The sequence below is a fragment of the Pelobates fuscus genome, chromosome 6 (genome assembly GCF_036172605.1).
Source record: "Pelobates fuscus isolate aPelFus1 chromosome 6, aPelFus1.pri, whole genome shotgun sequence".
Classification (NCBI taxonomy): Eukaryota; Metazoa; Chordata; class Amphibia; order Anura; family Pelobatidae; genus Pelobates; species Pelobates fuscus.
This window is the reverse complement of record NC_086322.1, coordinates 101,270,933-101,289,701: the sequence shown is the minus strand read 5'-3', so window position 1 is coordinate 101,289,701 and position 18,769 is coordinate 101,270,933. Positions and strand designations below refer to the sequence as shown.

Here is an 18,769-nt window from a genome sequence, read left to right as displayed (position 1 = left end):
GGGGGGGGGGGGGGCATAGAGTCACACAGATGGCTGTGGAAGGGGACACAAACAGATGGCCTGGGTAAGTGAACACAGTGACACACAGTGAGGGGTTGGAGAAAGGGAATGAGAGACATGAAAATGGGCTTGGGGAGAGACACAAAATGGAACTGGGGAGAAGAGACACACAAAGGGGCTGGGAAAGGGTGAAGAGACTCACAAAGGGATGGGGGAGTAAGAGGTACACATAGTTGGCAATTTTAGTTTTTGTTTTTTTTTAAGGGGTGTGCCCCCAGGTTTTAATGTTACAGCTAAAACATTGCCATTTTGCAGGAACGGCAATGTTTTAATTGCAGGGTTAACCTGCCTCTAGTGGCTGCCATGCTAAGAAACAGTAGAGAAGCTTCAGCCAAACGTCGTCACTGAGTGCCATATCCACATGTGCCCACTGCATATTCATGTGTTTTCCCATGTGTTTCGAGTGCTGTGCCTTGTTCTCCTGTTCGGGAGCGTTATACGAACAGAGCCCATTTGTCCCCCGAACAATGTTCACACCAATCAATTATAACGTTCACTAAGTGCGAAACCGCAAGGGAAGTAATTAATGAGTGCTCCTCTGGGTGGCTGCCATTTTGTACAGACGAACGCCACCCAGGAGGAGCATTTGTATCCCAAAAGGAGTTGCTTCCCTTGCCTGGTGTACTGGTTTGGGGTTCCTGAGGTTAGTGGGGACACTTTAATGGCACTGGCTATATTGGCGGGATTTCAGTGCCTGGGAGACCAGGAGGCTAGATCCCTTTTTCTGTGGGGGATCGCCCTACCTGGTCCTAAAGGAGCCATAATCACTGGCCTGAGGAGATCGAGGAGCTTCCTGCCTGCAGCTGGACAGTCAGCAGGGCAGACAGCAGCTGCAGGGGCTTCCTACCCGGGAGCTATGAGTCCAGGATCATAGCTGCCCAAAGAGCGCTCTCTCTGGTGCTACCTACGTGGAGATATCCACCGGAGAGAGAGCCGCGAGCCACAGCAGAATCCCTGGAACTGTGAGACGGCTTCACGGCTGCAGAGTCCCGCTGGCCGCCTGGAAATCTGTGCCGGTCAATAGGAGAAGGGCTACCATTCAAACTAGTTTTGCGCCCTTTCTCCTGATTGGCCGGAGAAACACCTCCACGCCCCCAGTGCTGATTGGCGCGATTTGGTTTTGTGCCCTTTTACCTGATTGGCTGGCGAAACGTCTCCCCTCCCAGAGCAATGATGAAACCAATTCACGCCCTTTTTTCCCAATATGCAGGGATCCTAGTTGGGACCCAGAGCCATCCAGAGGTATGTGTTCCCTGTGTGTGCCCCATTTCCTTCCCGGAGCGCAGAGCCCCCCAAGTTCCCCAATGTATGTAATGTATCTTACTGTTTGTAATTGTTGTGCTGTTGGTATCTCCTAGAGCGGGAGATGGTTATATGTAAACCACCCCCTTGACCCTAAAGCTTGTACTGAATTGAATGGAAACCCCCTGCGGGGGTCTATGTATAAATGAAGCCTTTACCGATAAAGCATTGTCAGTGTTGGACCCCCAGAGCTGTGTCTCATCCAGTTACTGGGGGGAAATGGATACCTGCTTGTTGTAAGGGTTCCTGAGTGGCTGAAGGAAGGTATTAGTGGAGGTAACCGGTCGGTTACCCGGGGTCCGCTACAGAGACCATCTGATTGGTGCAGCATGGTGCTTTGCCATGCATGCGCACAAGCCTCCATTTGTATATTTGTGAATGTTGAGATGTTATATTGGTTTCACTGGTAAAATAAATAATTGAAATGGGTATATATTTGTTTTTTGTTAAGTTGCCTAATAATTATGCACAGTAATAGTCACCTGCACACACAGATATCCCCCTAAAATAGCTAAAACTAAGATATGCCCATGTCCCTTCCACATGCCCCGCTATGGAAACAAAAGACAGTGTATGGTCAATCGATCGAACATGTACACATGTGCTCTGCGGGGTTTGGCTTCTGGTCTAGTTTAGCTGCGTTTGCTTTCAGTGGGTCTCGAGGGCATGGGCAATGGTCTTGCATGGTGCCTACGCGGTCAGTGTGTGTGCAGGTGTCTACAGTCGGCGCTCTGATTGGAGCGCCTGTCCATGAGGACAGTGCAAATCATTGTTTAAAAAATGGGCGGGAAATACTTACATATAAAAGGTGCCATGAGGTTGGAGTGCCAGGAATTGCCCTCCCTCCCTAAATTTTTTATTTTATTGTTGTGGTCTTTTATTGGGGTAAGGTCACCTGCCTATTTAAAGAGGGGGGCGGGGTGGGGGGTGGACTAGCTGTGATTGGTTATAGATTTGTTACGTTCTGGCTAATGGGTCGGAGCTCTGATAAGTCATGAGTTAAAGGGAAACTCCAGTGCCAGAAAAACGATCCGTTTTTCTGGCACTGGAGGGTCCCTCTCCCTCCCACCCACCAATCTCTGGAGGTTTTTGATACCGGAGACTTTTGGTTACAAGTTATGTTTCTCTGGGTGGTTCTGAGACCGAGAATTTCTGGTTACAAGTTATGTCTTAGTTTGTAAACGAAATAAAAGACCACAGCCTTTTTATCCACATTCTGTCTGTGTGTTGTATTCATATATGTGTATATACCGGTATGTTCTGTTGCTTTACTTATGTGTGTGTTAGCATTAACCCCTGCAGTGCACATGCCACCTTGCATGTAACTCATGAGACTCATGAGAAACAGTTTTTTTTTATGTAATGAAAGAACATGGAGCTGTTTCACCACCATGGAACACAGGCAGCAAACTGTAAAATCTGTATTATTGTTTTGCGGATACCAAGACACGCACAATAAAGCTATAATGCATAAAGTGTTCGTTCTTTGTACTGTTCCACATAAAGTCTGCTCATGTGCAGAGAAAAGCCGAACCCCTCCCATGCCACACGGGTGACTCAGAGCACAGTCTGCAGCAACTTTATCTGTAGTGTGACAGCCCGAGTCCGGGACAATGCACTCGTTGGGAATATCTGCTGAAACCAGAAGAAACAAAACCTGCTTTTAAAGGCACGAACAATCTGTAAGTTCTAAAAACTGACACTTCGTTCCTTTAACATTTCTATGCATTCAATGAATGGGTGAACATTTAGACACAATGTCTTTTTGTTTTTCTCATTTTCCTCGCTTGAGCAAAAAATGCCAGTGTTTTTTTTTGGGGGGTTTTTTTTTAAGCAGTGAGCATGTCAAGGGTTAAATACGTGTGCATGAATGTTTTAATTCCAAGCACTCTCGCTGCTTAATGTCACAGCATAGATTATTCCAACAGGCAGCTTTCTCTTTCTTTTCATTCTGTTTATTAGGGCTGCAAGAATGTGCAAAGAGGTGCAGGCATATGCCCCTCACCACTTAGGGACATTATAGGGAGAACATTACTCCACACTGCAGAATATCATCCATGGAATGTACATGCATATTGTGACCACATCATATCATCCCTGTGTGACTTGTACAAACTTAAATGCTTAAAGGATTATGTGCCACCCCATAGATACCTCAAGGTACATCTATTAACTTGATTTAAAGAAAAATAAATAAATAAATAAATAAAACACTGTCTCAAGTGTCTAATTATAGCTGTAAATGATAAAACCTATTCACTGTCTTCAACTATAAAAGCTACATATGTAAATATATAGATGCTAGGATCTGTGAGACTTCAGTGGATAATAAGAGAAGTACTGTGTATAATTAACCCTATTAAGTCTTGCAGAGGAAATAAAAAAAAAATAGATGATCTGCTATCTCTCTCATATTTTATTTAAATTACTTGAGCCTACACTGTGATTGGATAGCTTTGAAAGACAAACAACCACAGTGTTTATGAAAAATGTAAAGTTGTCAGGGGCATATATAAAGCATTCGTGATTTAAGTGGGCACTCTCTGACCCTCGGACTTTTAATTGGATTAGGGTCCCCCTATTTTTATTATCCCTAGGGGGGGTCAAGAAAGGGGTTAGATACACTTGTTGGGCCCCAACCCGCTTAGTTTTCTCTCTACTACTTTGCACAAAGAATACGTAATATTTATATCAATTGCTGCCCACTGATTGACTGAGAACATCAGCTGACGCTCTCAGATTGTCAGTGACAGGCTGGGTAACCTTTCCTCACACTGTACTGCACAGTGGAATGGAAGCTTGGAGACAAAAGTGCTGTGCGGCAGAGCATCAATTTCAGGGTTAAACATTTTCAAGCATTATAGGCATCATAACCAATGTTACTCATGGAAGTGGCTATGGTGCCTGGAGTCCATGTCTGCCGGTGTTCTATCATTGAATGCACTAACTATAATGAAAGTGTAAAACTAGTTTTACTTACCTTCCAGGACCTGGCTGTGGAGGAGTAGCAGGAGTGCTAGCACGCATGTGCAGCACAGGATCCAGCTGATTCCCCTCCCCGGAAGTGACGAGGGTATAGAAATCTGACTGATATAGCAGAATGATAGAACACCTGGTTCTAAATCACTGCTAAACAGTTTAGCAGAGATGCTCTGCCCCTGGCACGCAGCTGTCCTGTCCCAAGTGATGAAATGGCAGAGAGTGGTAGTTATGCTTTGCTTAGCAACATACCAGGTGTACTGGGCAGTTATAGCACAGAGCACTCTCAGCCAATCACTGCCCTAATTCCTGGTATGAATTGGTATGGCAGGAGCCAGAGAATAATTCCATGCATGATAACCATTTCAATAAGTTGAAGTGGTTATGCCGCCTACAGTAGGGCTGTCAAACACATTGCCCGCAGGCCAGAACTCCCGAATTAGACTGAGCTGTTCTCCCGAGCAACTGTTGTGCTGGGAGGACACTTCCTCACGGCTTCCAGACAGCAGCGCAGTGGACCAATAGAGGAGTCAGCAATGGAGCAGCAGCAGCTGGCTCTAGGGACCCCCAGGTTGGAGGGAGGAGCAGTGGGCCAGTGTAAAGCCTGGACTTGGGGGACTGGCAAGGGACTCCCTCATAAAACCCTGCATACTGTGCTGTAACAGGCTGGCCAGAGCAGTCAGCCATATAAATTATGAAAGTGCAGTAGTGTGTGCATATGACTGTTTATATGTGTAACAGTGAGTATGTGTATGTGTGTGTATGTGTAATGTATATGTATATGTATATACATACAGTGTGTATATGTGTGTAAGAGTGTATGTGTAACATTGCGTGTATATATGTGCAACAATATGTATCTGTATATTTGCTACTGATTGTATATATATGTGTATGTTGACAACTATGCGCTTGTGTGCAATATGGTGGGGCTGGTGCAGCCATGAGGGCAGTGGTAGAGGCCCATCAGATCATTGTGGGACTTAGGAGGCTCCTAGGTCAAGGGCTCGGCCGACCTTTAATAGTGAACCAGACAGGCCTGTCTCACAAAATTAGTTTACCCCAGCAGCCTTCTGGGAAGAAGTGAGTCCAGATGACTTTTCCCAGTTTGCTGAGAATCATGCGGGGAGGCAGAACAAGTCACACACACAGGAGTGGCCTGGGAAGCTAAAACTTTAATTGTTAATTATATGTTTATCTGTGTGCATATGTACCTGTCTGTATTAGTTTGTATGTGAACCTGCGTAAGTATGAAACTGTGTGTAAGGAAGGACAACGCTGGCTAGAAATGGAACAAATCCATACACCAGAGTTGTAATGGTTGACAGATACTGTGGGGTTTAACCCCTAAATAAATAGAGAAGAAATGGACTAATAGGTGGCAGATGTAGAAACAACCTGCCTCCCAAAAAGGCCTAGTATCTAGCTGAAAAAAGCTCCTCTGCGAGTGTCTAATATAGAAGTAGAACGCAGAGAGCTAGAAAACAAAAAACTCTTTAATGATCCCTCATGAGGGAGAAACTCAAGACAAACAAACATAAATAAAATAGGATTGAATCAATGGTTGTAGCAGATCTAAAATAGTAAATCACTGCAGTAACTTCAAGATTAAATGCAAAGTTGCTAAATATTGTTACATTACCAGTGATCAAACAAATTAGATACAATAATAATAGGGAACTAAACAGTCCTTAGATACACAATCTATAAATGAAAGGACAAGTGCCCCAAATACAGAGGAAGTAGAAAAAAGCATATAGACTATGCAGTAAACCAATAGATGCACTAGTAATGCATATGCACCTAATAAACCTATAGTGCTATAGGAGATTTGGGGGAAGGAGTCCCTAGCATAGTATTAGTAATAGGCTGATCTCTAGTCCTCTATAAGGTAAAAACGCCACAGAAAATCCTAGATTAAAATCATCCACAGGTCGCCTTTCTCAAGAGCAATTTGCAGAGTGGATGGGCGCCTCTTTTTAAATGTGCTTATGACTCCGCCTCAAGCCGTGACGTAAGTGGGTATCGGCGAATCATTGGGCTCCGTGAGATTAGTGGGCGGGGGAGCCAATAAAGCTCCGTAAGTGTGAAGTGAAGTTAACCCTCACAGACTGAGGGTCTAACGAAGAGTGTTCCTCACACGTACAGACTAGATATAGTGGGGCTGTGACAAAGCGAAAATAGATCACAAACATAGAAATATCGGCACAAGAATACCCAAATAAATAAGGAATAAATAGTAAATCAAAATGAATGTTATCATGTCTCAATCTGTATCATGTGGTGAGGCACATAATGTTATCCAGCATCACAGATTGCCAGGTTGAGACCAAATAATTGTCAAATTAACCCTGAAAGTGCCAGTCTATGATCTGAATAGTACATTGAGCCCTTCTTAAAGAGGCAGCATGTAATGCAGAAAAATGAAAATGAATAAAAACGAATAGATGGAACACATACAAATATGCCCCTTCTTTCACCTCCAGAAAAAGAGGGAGAATAATTATTAATTCATAGAGAATTTGTAATAAATTGTGTTGACATAACCAGAAAATGGGAGAGTACTCCATTAGGAGTGCCAAGGGATAGAGGTAATAATTAGGTGATGCTAACCAAAAAAAACAGATAATATTACCATATTGTATGGACTGTAAAGGAAAGTATATGCATATAGAGAACACAACTGCTGAGTGATAGATAACAAGAGGGCTACTGATAACAGTGTAATAATAGACCTATTAAGAAAATATTTAAATAAAGGGAGCAAAAGAAAAGCCTTCATTGAGGCCTTTTGGTTGGAGCGTTTTGAGTTGGTAGATCCATGAGCTTTCCCTTTGTCTCAGGAATCTATCATAATTGCCCCTACGTTTGTCCCTTCGCACCAATTCCAGTCCACAGAATCGAAGACCTTGTGGATTGCCCGCATGGCATTCTTTTAGATGGCGGCCTATGGGGGTATCGATAGGCAATTTAGGAGATCTTACATGCTCCTTAATGCGCTCCTTGAAAGGTCTGAAAGTTTTCCCTACATACTGTAGCTTGCAGGTGCATGTAAGGAGGTAAAACTATACCAGCGGTATTGCAATTAAAGAAGGATTTGATCCTAAAGGTCTTTTTTCCATCACTGTCCATAATGGTCTTGGAATCACGTCTGATAAATTTGCACGCAACACAGTGGCCACATTGTGTGTATATCTGTCAGTTTGTATATGTGTGTGTGTGGCAGTGCATACAACCCAGCATTCAAATGCTAACACTGCACACAAATACACCCACGCATTCAAACATTAATGCAAGCACTGCACACAAACACATCCCTGCATTGAAATACTAAAACTACACACTAATAAACCCCTGCATTCAAATGGCAATAATACATACAAACACAACAACATTCAAATGCCAACACGGCACACAAATAAAAATGTTTTATTGTTGTAAAAAGTAATAAATTACACTTATGTCACTATGTGAAGTTGTTCTTTCTGACCATTATATATATTTTTTGTGTGTGCGTGTTTCAACCCAGAGGGCAAATAACAAATTAAGCTTGAACCGCTGCAGTTATGATACACAAAATATAGATCTGCACCTAATTTGTATGGTTTATGCTGCTTATTAGGAAATCAACTGAAGGTTTTTTATATGCAGTAGGTTACCAATATGGAGCTTGAAACATATATACAAACATATGAAACTGAACCAATCCCATAATTTTATCTGGTTTGCACACGTTGTAATGGATCACCAGTCCCCACTATGGCCTACAGCTTACAGCGGATTTTAGCAAGACAGGGCCTGTAAGCCAGGCAGTGTGAAATGTGACCCAACAACATTAGGAAGACAAAGGGGACTATAACCCATGTAAAATCAAATCTTTACAGTATTGTCAAACAGTGGAATGTAGTTCAGGATTCAGATTTCAATTGAACACACAGGAGACAAACCTGGTGCCTTTCAAGAAATCTTGAGATGCAATTAAAGATTATTTCATAGATAAATATGCTGTAACTTGTGGTAAAACCAATGAGTTGGATGGAGTACACGTGTATTGCTGAAGTAAAATGTTTATAGCTTGGTCGAAGTGCAAAGGTTGTTACTATAGTTATCTTAAGTTGCAAGTCAACAAGCTCCTGTAAAATGTATCTTAAGGACAAATTACACACATCTCAAGTTACAGCAGGTAGCCCCATCCATACTCAAAACCCAAATCACCATATAAAGTAAAGAAACATTTAACAAAGCAGCTCGGTCACCTCGTCCTTCAAAATTAGTATTTCATAAACATAGGATCTTTATGAAGTTACTCAGATTGATTGTATTGGAATTTCATTAAATGTTTAACCTGGTCTAAAATATACTGAAACAAAGTAGGGTTTGCTTTGTCTCAGTATATTTTCTATATTTGACAAAGCTGGAGAAAAGGCAGAGCAACCTTTTGTTAGGTTTGTCATTCCCCCCAGTCGACACCAGTGACAGCTGTAAGGAAAAAATGCTCTTTCTATTGAGGATCCTGCAGTCTTTTGGTATCCTCCAAAGACCTCAATGCCAAACTGTGGCACCTGTGCCAGAGTACAGCTCTGACATCTACTTGCAGCTAAAGTACAGTGAGCTGAAGAGGAGAATAGAGGATGGAGGCACCTACAAGATACAGTACAATACCTACCTCCCTCCACCCCCATGACCAACGGACATATAGCAGTAATGTCACCATTATGTCAAATTAAGACATAATTAAGACCCCTAGACCCCAGACGATGACAGAGCCACTATAAGTATAAGGAATATAGTTGTGCTATTTATTCTGCTTATCTTTCTATAACCCAGAACTTGACATATATCCTGTATCTTACCTTACAGGCAAAGAAAACTATCAATCCTTAGTGACATTTAATCAGTCACACCCACATAGTGGCATCACTAGGGTTGTAGTCATCTAGTGCAGTAAATTGTGGTGTCTCCCCCATCCTTCCATATCAAACAATATCAGCGAAAGAACAAAGTAATTTATGTTGCAGTGAACCTGTCTGACAGGTTCATTTTAAGTAAAACTAGTTTTTAATATATGGTATAAATATAATTCTTAAGGATTTCTTTAAAGGATGGACACACACACACTCTCTCTCTCGCACATTCACACAAAGTCACTTACATACTTTCACTGACATACAAACACTCTTACTAACATATGCACATAATGACACTTACACAATCACACCAGTTTAAAATAGTTGCAATTTAATTACACACACAAATAGTGATGTCGCAAACATGAAATTTTCCGTTCGCGAACGGCAAACGGGAACTTCCGAAAATGTTTGCGAACGGGCGAACCGGGCGATCCGCCATAGACTTCAATAGGCAGTGTGATCCTTGTCTGCAGGTAGCAGGGTCCTCTAGGGTAAACAACAGGCACAGTCCTTTTAATTGAGGGTAAACAACAGGCACAGTCCTTTTAATTGCATATACTCTAGGCACTTTATTTGTAAATCCACACAGGAGACAACAGTAAATGAAAACATAAATATAACACAAATCCCTATAAACAAAAACCTAGCTCGTCTGAGCACTAACTAACATTAGGTTCCCTATCTCTCAGGGGTTAAACTAGAACAAAAATTATTGGTTTCACCAACCTAGAGTCTTTGTCCGCTCTTAGCACTCCAGTATTTAGTCAGCCTGCTGCTTCCAGCCTTCCAGAGAGAAACAAACATTCTCCCCTTACCTGCCTAGCAGGGAGGGGGTTTATTCCCACTGCTGCAGCTGATTACTTGCAGCTGAGCAGTAGGTTGGAGACAGTCCAAAAACCCTGGCCTGGATCTATGTCTTCCAAGAAAACCGCTAAACTGCGGAGTGGAGCACTGGCCCACCCTGCTTTCCAAATGCTCCATCCCAGGGGCCCATAACTAAATATTCATTCTGGTATATACACAGAAACATACACTCCCCCTGGGGTTAAAAATCATATGCCTCTCTAAACAATTCTGTCGAGATATAGACTCCCTCACAGACCACCCCATTCACCTCATCACAGCAGGCAAATTTTTTAAAACCCAGAGGGACTCTTTCTGGCCACAATAGTGATGGAAAAGTTGTTTCAAGGGGACTAACACCTGGACTGTGGCATGCCGGAGGGGGATTCATGGCAAAACTCCCATGGAAAATTACATAGTTGATGCAGAGTCTGGTTTTAATCCATAAAGGGCGTAAATCACCTAACATTCCTAAATTGTTTGGAATAACGTGCATCAGGTATGATGTTGTATCGATCAGGTAGTGTAAGGGTTACGCCCGCTTCACAGTGATAGACCAAACTCCCCGTTTAACGCACCGCAAACAACCGCAAACAATCCATTTGCACAACCGCAAACTCCCCATTTGCACAAGGTTGGATACCAAGCTAGCCATGTCCCGTTCCTTGTCCTCACTGATGTCATTGAAGGTCTCTTCCTCCACCCAGCCACATACAACACCAAGGGTCCCTGAAAGGTGACAAGAAGCCCCCTGTAGTTTTTTTTTTTTTAAATGTACACTACTGTTACAACAGATATGAGTTGCACTGGTGTGACACTGTGCCCTGGCAGACCCTGAAACGCACACGTGTGAAGGAAACTGACTGCTATTATTTCACAGTCAAATTTCTAGGTTTTTTTTTAATGTACACTACTGTTACACCAGATATGAGTTGCACTGGTGTGACACTGTGCCCTGGCAGGCCCTGAAACGCCCTGGCAGGCCCTCCTGGGAGGGATGGTCTGCTGCTGATTGGCTGGAATGTGTCTGCTGACTGTGAGGTACAGGGTCAAAGTTTACTCAATGATGACGAATAGGGGGCGGACCGAACATCGCATATGTTCGCCATCCGTGGCGAACGCGAACACGCTATGTTCGCCAGGAACTATTCGCCAGCAAACCGTTCGGGACATCACTACACACAAACACTCCAATTTAACACACACACACCAGTTTACATACACAAAATAATAGCAACCCCTCTTATCTTCTAGCATACCTATGCTAGCTGTGGCTGAAGGAGAATGAAATATGTGTGTGTGCTTGTGTAGACTGTAAGGTTTATGTATAGCGGGTGCATTGGGTGTTTGTAAATTGGGTGTATTGTGTATATAGGGTCAATAGGTCTATAGTGTATGTACATAGGGGGTGTAGTGTGTGTGTGTGTGTGTGTGTGTGTGTGTGTGTGTGTGTATGGAGATGTAGTTTTATGAATAGGGGAATAGTATGTGTAAAGGATGTATTATTTTGTGTATATGGGTGTAGTGTGTTTGTGTGTAGGGGATATAGTGTCTGTATACACAGTAAAGTAAGTTTGCAAAGGGTATAGTCTGTTTATAAGGAATGGAATAGAGACTTAATGCAATTTCTCTTTTTTAATGCAGTTATTCCTTATAATTATTAGTATTAATAATTAAAAAATAAAACAATCCTAAAAAACGAATAAATGTAAAATCTAACTTTTAATGTTAATAATAAAAAATACAGAAATCCAAATGATAAAATCATGTCTAATTCTATAAAACTCGTTTTATGACAGATTGGTCTAACGTAATACATCCTTTCCAATAAATGTATCTGGGCATCATGATCTACAAAGTAACAATCAACAAAGTCCCCAGTGGAAAGTAACTTTATCAAATTGTATCACATGTTTCAAGGAGGTTGTTTAGATACAGTGGTTCCCAACCCAGTCCTCAAGTACCCCCTACCAGTCCAGGATTTAAGGACTACCCTGTTGTGTCTAGAGTGTTTTTTTCTTTTTCTAAAACACCTTAGACACAACTGGGTAATCCCTGAATCCTGGACTGTTAGGGGTACTTGAGGACTGGGTTGGGAACCACTGGTTTAAAAGATGTATCCCACTGCAGTATGTTACAGCCTAAGTGGTGCAGGGAACACACTACAAAAGCATAAATAAATAAAACAAGTGCACTTGACACTAAAGTGAAAGATAAATACTGAAGGAAAGAGAAAGGTATGAAGGAGATGTAGCAGGAGATGATGAAAGGCCTAGCATATTCTAACCCTAATCGATAAAGAACAATAACAGAATTGAGAAAAGTAAAACGTCCCTCTATCTATATAATCTGGACACTTTTTCTCAAATAATTAATTGTTACAATTTGTTAAAATTTAGATTAAAACATGCTTTAGAAGATTCAGGTGACACTAAATATGAGATTGTAGTTACCAGATTAAGCAAGATAACACTGGACCAATCATATGCTCATTTAGAGAAGTCCCAACTAAAAAAAATGTATATTGATAACTCGGGAAGGAAACATACTATGTCATTGTGTTATTTCTATATTAAAGGGATACTGTAGGCACCCAGGCCACTTCAGCTCACTGAACTGGCCTGGGGACAGTGTCCCTATTGATCTTAGTGCTGCAATGTAAAACATTGCAGTTTTAGAGAAACGACAATGTTTACATTTCAGCACTAAGTCTGCATTCAGTGGCTGTCTACTTTGGTCCAGTAACTGATGCTGGACACCCTCACGCTCTGCATGAGGACATACAGGGTCAGCTATATCTCCATAGGAAAGCATTGATTATGTGGGGAGGGTCTAATGCGTGTGCGGCACTCGTTTATGATGAATTATTTTGTGGATTGTAGCATATGTGCCTTACCTTTTACTCTTGTTCTGTGCTAATGCGCATCATGTACTATTTATCGCCAGTACATGTAAAGTGCTTTCACACCTTATTTGACACTATATAGTGTTTTTCATAATGCATATGTTGTCAATTTTACAGTAGACATATGTTTTTCCCCATGTTTCCTTTTGCTTGTTTGATTTATTTGTATGGTTTATTCTATATTTTTCATTATTTTATGATTATTTTTATTGTTAAAAACTAAAATCTTTCAATAAAGAACATTTGACAAGAAAAGTAAAATAAAATATTAAAACGGGGGGGGGGGGGGAGCAGAGGGATCACTGGTCTCTAGCGTATGTTATTGTTTCACCATGATTTTTAAAAATAGTTTTTATATTTTAGACTACTGTAGCAAAACTGTAGGAAAACTGTAAAATATTCTGCTAAGTTCATTTTTCTCTTTGGCTATTTTGGACTTTAACTGAAAATTCACTTTACTGCATTTAAAAATATAGGGTCAAATTTTGTCTAGACTAACCCATGAAATCTTTTAAATGCCCTTTTGTTAATATGCCCTTTTGTTAATAATTTCTTTCTGAATAATTTTTGGTTATCCTTTTCATTGCAGGGCTAAAATGAAGCGTATACATGTCTTCTTGCTGAATGGGCTTTACGGCATTTATGCAATCTGCCTGATATCAGCCTTGGCTGCAAACCCGTGCAAGGTCACTCAAGAAAAAGCAGACTGCAGTCATCACAAACTGTCTGTAATACCTTCTGACCTTCCACACACAATTAAAGTGCTAGATCTTTCTCATAACCAACTCAAAAAACTGCCAGCTGCCAATCTCTCCATATATAATCAACTCGAACAACTTGATGTTGGATACAATACCCTTCATTTATTTGAACCGGAAGTGTGTCAGATCCTGCCTCTTCTTAAAATTTTAAATTTTCAACACAATGAATTTACTAAGATTTCAGAAGAGTATTTTGTTTCATGCACAAATCTGAATGAACTCCATTTGAACTACAATGGGATAACTGCTATAAATGGAAATCCTTTTGAAAAACTAGAGGTAAGATGCAATATTTAATCATCTGTTTTTTGGTTTTTTTTTTTAAGTCCTCCTGTTAATGCATGAATTACTTTGTTGTTGACCTTCGTGTGTGTGTTTTAAAGCAATAAGGACTACTAAAGGCACTTGGACCATTTCATCTCAATGAAGTGGTCTGAGTCTAGCGGCCCTTTAGTGTCAACCCTGCAATGTAAAACATTGCAGATTGTTAGAAATTGCAATACTTACATGTTTTTCTTCCCGACAGCCACTAGATTGGTGCACCGTGGCGATTTCATGTGCATGCGCACTAGCTGCCCAATGCTTTCCTATGTGGAGCATTGGATTGGCTGAGATCATCAATTTTTATCAGGCCCAGTGCTGGTCGGCAGAATTATACAAACATTTGAAAAAAGATAGCACTCCAGGGACTTTTGAATATTGATGAAAATAAAACGTAACTTTTATTCAGCAAATGATTGCCAACAGACAAATCGACGTTTCAGTTCTCACACAAACTTTCTTCAGAAGGAAGCTATATAAAAGTTAAGCTTTATTTTCATCAATATTCAAAAGTCCCTGGAGTGCTATCTTTTTTCAAATTGTTGTGTGTATATATATATATATGTGTGTGTTTTTCACTTATATTTATGACTTGACAAAGTCATAAATTAACTTAGTTGGTGGTAACTTTGTCACTTATTAACCTGCAGTTACTAATAAAGTCTGCACAAAAAAAAGACTTTTTGGAGCCTGGATCTTCTTCTATTTTTCAAAATATAGGTTGTGGCCTAAAAGGGTTTTCAGTAGGGGAATTACCTGGCCTAAGCTACATTTTATTGTAGTGGTTTTGGTGCAAAGACTCTTTTGGTGCAGTCAGTCTTTTTATATTGCACACAGCTGCCTTTCTCATGCCTTCATGTGATAAGAATAGTCACAGCTATATAATGTTTCTTACTATTAAATGTCTGACATATTTATTAAGTCTGTCTATAATATGATTTATTCTCTGCAGAATCTGACTGTTCTCAACATGTCCCACAACAAACTAACATCGACTTCATTAGGAGACCGGCCTCAATTGGCAAATCTTAAGGAGCTTTTACTGTTTTCTAATAAAATTGCTGTGCTGAAGGATGGAGAGCTTGAATGTCTGCATAACACATCACTACAGAAGTTTGATCTCTCATCGAATCCAATAAGAGAAGTAAGTGGACTCATATTGGGCATGTATAGCCACACACTCGAACACAAAAAGGATTTTATGGCCTTAATCCTAATTTTGTGGTTTGATGTAGCCCACAATGATTCTTCCACAGTTCCTCCTTTATTGATAGGACAGATGCTATAGCCATCACTTCATTGTGTAAGGGTATCTTCTGCCCTATTTATACATTTGAATGATGTGCCCAAATAATTTTTAATTATATCATTTTTCTTTTTTTTATAAAAATTCTTATTCTGTAGCTAAGAAATGCTCTAATTTTAGTAACAATGCTTTATTGCAACACTTTCTTAAACAGCAAAGCAACAGACAAACAAACAAAAAACACAAACCACAGAAATTTTTTTTTAATTCTTCCTTTTTTAGCAGCTGTTTATTGCATTGCAAAATTATACTAGTCAGATACTATGATTTATGCAAATATGAGGACATCATACACATGCGTATTATAGTTTGCTAAACCACAGTCTTGAAATTCTTCAATAGTTTGCACACTTTATTGTTTTCAAGAGTTTATTAATGGAACACTTTAAACACTACAGCCTGTTGTAGTGGTTATGGTGTCAAGTAAGCTCTGGTGCCCTCCAAGAGTAAGTAGTATTTTAAAAACATTTCAACATTTCAACAACTTACTAGGGACTGCCGAGTACTTCCTTTTCTGTGGCTGGAAGTATCTGCAAGGAGCTTTGTGAGTTTGACTGAGGTAAGTCCTGCTGCACAGAGCCAGTTCATTGGCTGAGACCGTCTACTGAGCTCTCTCGGCCAATGAGCTAACTTACACTTATGGGCTAGATCAATGCAGGGAGCTTCTGGGCTGCAGCGAAGTAGGTGACAGAGCCCAGGTATTTTCTCAAACCATTCTTAAACAATTTGCTTACACCAGGAAACCCATAGCATCATAACCAGTACGGCAGGATTTATATAATTGATGATTAATGCTGAATACATTCTGCTTTTAATGCAAGTTTCGGTTAAATTTATTGAGAACACAGTTTTAGAATATGTGGGCAATAATCATCAAGTTGTGGGCTACTTGTTTATTATTGCCATCACCAAATATTTAATATTCCCTCTGAGGTAAGATAAACAAAATTTCTACCTAATATATGTTCAGCTCAGTAGCTAAAACCTTTTGGGGCTTATTCGCCAAACAATGACTTGTAGTGAACTTAAAACTGAATTTCGAAACTGTGGCAACACTACCTGAGATGGAAACCAAGCACAGCTTGCTTATTCTTTTCCCAAAAAATGTTTGATTTTGATTTAACTCCACTAGAAAATTAAAAGGCAATCTTAGGGAATGAAAAACAACAACAAAAAGGTACTGATATATTCCCTAGTTTATAGAATATCCAGTTTAAAATGAGCTTAAAGGGAAACTATAGTGCCAGGAAAACCAAGTTTGTTTTTTTCTGGCACTATAGTGCCAGGGGCGGACTGACCGGTCGGGCACTTCGGACGTGGTCCGAGGGCCCGGCCGGGAGGGGGGCCCGCCGCAGCCGTGCACATAATGTGCATGGCTGCAAAGTTATTTAGTGTGGAGATCGGGGCCCGGCGCTGTAATATACTTACTGCTGTATCAGGAGGAGGAGGAGGAGGAGGAGGAGGAGGGGCCCGGTCCTGTGCGCGGAGGCGCGTCGACGTCACTACGTGACGCGATGACGTCGACGGGCGCCGCCTGCACGGGACCGGAATCCACATGGGTCGGCCATCTTCACATCACAGGCCCAGCAACCAGCCAGGTCAGCCACATACCCGCCGGCCAGCCACAGACCCACAGGGCCCCAGGCCCCCAGGCCCCCAGCCCCCCAGCCACAGGGCCCCAGGCCCCCAGCCACAGGGCCCCAGGCCCCCAGGCCAGCCAGCCACAGGGCCCCAGCCACAGGCCCCAGGCCAGCCAGCAAGCCACAGGCCCCAGGCCAGCCAGCAAGCCACAGGCCCCAGCCAGCAGACCCCAGGCCCCAGCCAGCAGGCCCCAGCCACAGGGCCCCAGCCCCAGGCCCCAGCCAGCAAGCCACAGGGCCCCAGGCCCCAGCCAGCAAGCCACAGGGCCCCAGGCCCCAGCCAGCAAGCCACAGGGCCCCAGGCCCCAGCCAGCAAGCCACAGGGCCCCAGGCCCCAGCCAGCAAGCCACAGGGCCCCAGGCCCCAGCCAGCAAGCCACAGGGCCCCAGCCAGCAAGCCACAGGGCCCCAGGCCCCAGCCAGCAAGCCACAGGGCCTCAGGCCCCAGCCAGCAAGCCACAGGGCCCCAGCCAGCAAGCCACAGGGCCCCAGGCCCCAGCCAGCAAGCCACAGGGCCCCAGCCAGCAAGCCACAGGGCCCCAGCCAGCAAGCCACAGGGCCCCAGGCCCCAGCCAGCAAGCCACAGGGCCCCAGCCAGCAAGCCACAGGGCCCCAGGCCCCAGCCAGCAAGCCACAGGGCCCCAGCCAGCAAGCCACAGGGCCCCAGGCCCCAGCCAGCAAGCCACAGGGCCCCAGGCCCCAGCCAGCAAGCCACAGGGCCCCAGGCCCCAGCCAGCAAGCCACAGGGCCCCAGGCCCCAGCCAGCAAGCCACAGGGCCCCAGCCAGCAAGCCACAGGGCCCCAGGCCCCAGCCAGCAAGCCACAGGGCCCCAGGCCCCAGCCAGCAAGCCACAGGGCCCCAGGCCCCAGCCAGCAAGCCACAGGGCCCCAGCCAGCAAGCCACAGGGCCCCAGGCCCCAGCCAGCAAGCCACAGGGCCCCAGGCCCCAGCCAGCAAGCCACAGGGCCCCAGCCAGCAAGCCACAGGGCCCCAGGCCCCAGCCAGCAAGCCACAGGGCCCCAGCCAGCAAGCCACAGGCACCCACAGCCCAGCAAGCCACAGGGCCCCAGGCCCCAGCCAGCAAGCCACAGGGCCCCAGACCCCAGGCCAACTACCCAGCCGCCGACAGGCCAGCAGCCTGCGACAGGTCGGCCACAGCAGCCAGCCACAACCCAGCAGCCGGCCACAGGCACCCACAGCCCTGCAGCTGGCCACCACAGGCCGCCAGCCGGCCACCACAAGCCGCCAGCCGGCCACCACAAGCCGCCAGCCGGCCACCACAAGCCAGCCGGCCCAAAGGCCAGCAGCCGCCCATAGGTCAGCAGCCCAGCCGCCCACAGGCCACAGGCACCCACAGCCCAGCAGCCGGGCCGCTACAGGCTGCCAGCCAGCCTGCCTATAGCAAGCCCACAGCCTGCCAGCAAGCCACAGGCCTACAGCCAGCAACAACACAGCCTGCCAGCCAAAGCCAGTAGGCACACAGCCTGCCAGCCGGAGCCAGCAAGCCCACAGCCTGCCAGCCGGAGCCAGCAAGCCCACAGCCTGCCAGCCGGAGCCAGCAAGCCCACAGCCTGCCAGCCAGAGCCAGCAAGCCCACAGCCTACCAGCCGCAGCCACTAAGCCCACACCCTGCCAACCAGCAACCGTAATTGAGGTAAGAAGAGCCAACTTGGCCTAGGTATCAGCGAGCTATGTTGTGTTGCTATATTGTGAATAGGAACCAGAGTGTTGGAGAGACCCCCC

General features: G+C 44.0%; 1 protein-coding gene across 1 annotated transcript in view; it reads left to right on the top strand.

Annotated features, from left to right (window-relative positions):
- Nucleotides 1-2,776: 2,776 nt before the first annotated feature.
- TLR3 (toll like receptor 3) overlaps nucleotides 2,777-18,769 on the top strand; it is a 48,604-nt gene continuing 32,611 nt past the window's right edge. The window contains exons 1-3 of the mRNA XM_063458095.1: nucleotides 2,777-3,044; nucleotides 13,589-14,039; nucleotides 15,034-15,225. Coding sequence (XP_063314165.1) covers nucleotides 13,596-14,039; nucleotides 15,034-15,225 — 636 coding nt within the window. The 5' untranslated portion in view covers nucleotides 2,777-3,044; nucleotides 13,589-13,595. The remainder of the gene's footprint in view (nucleotides 3,045-13,588; nucleotides 14,040-15,033; nucleotides 15,226-18,769) is intronic.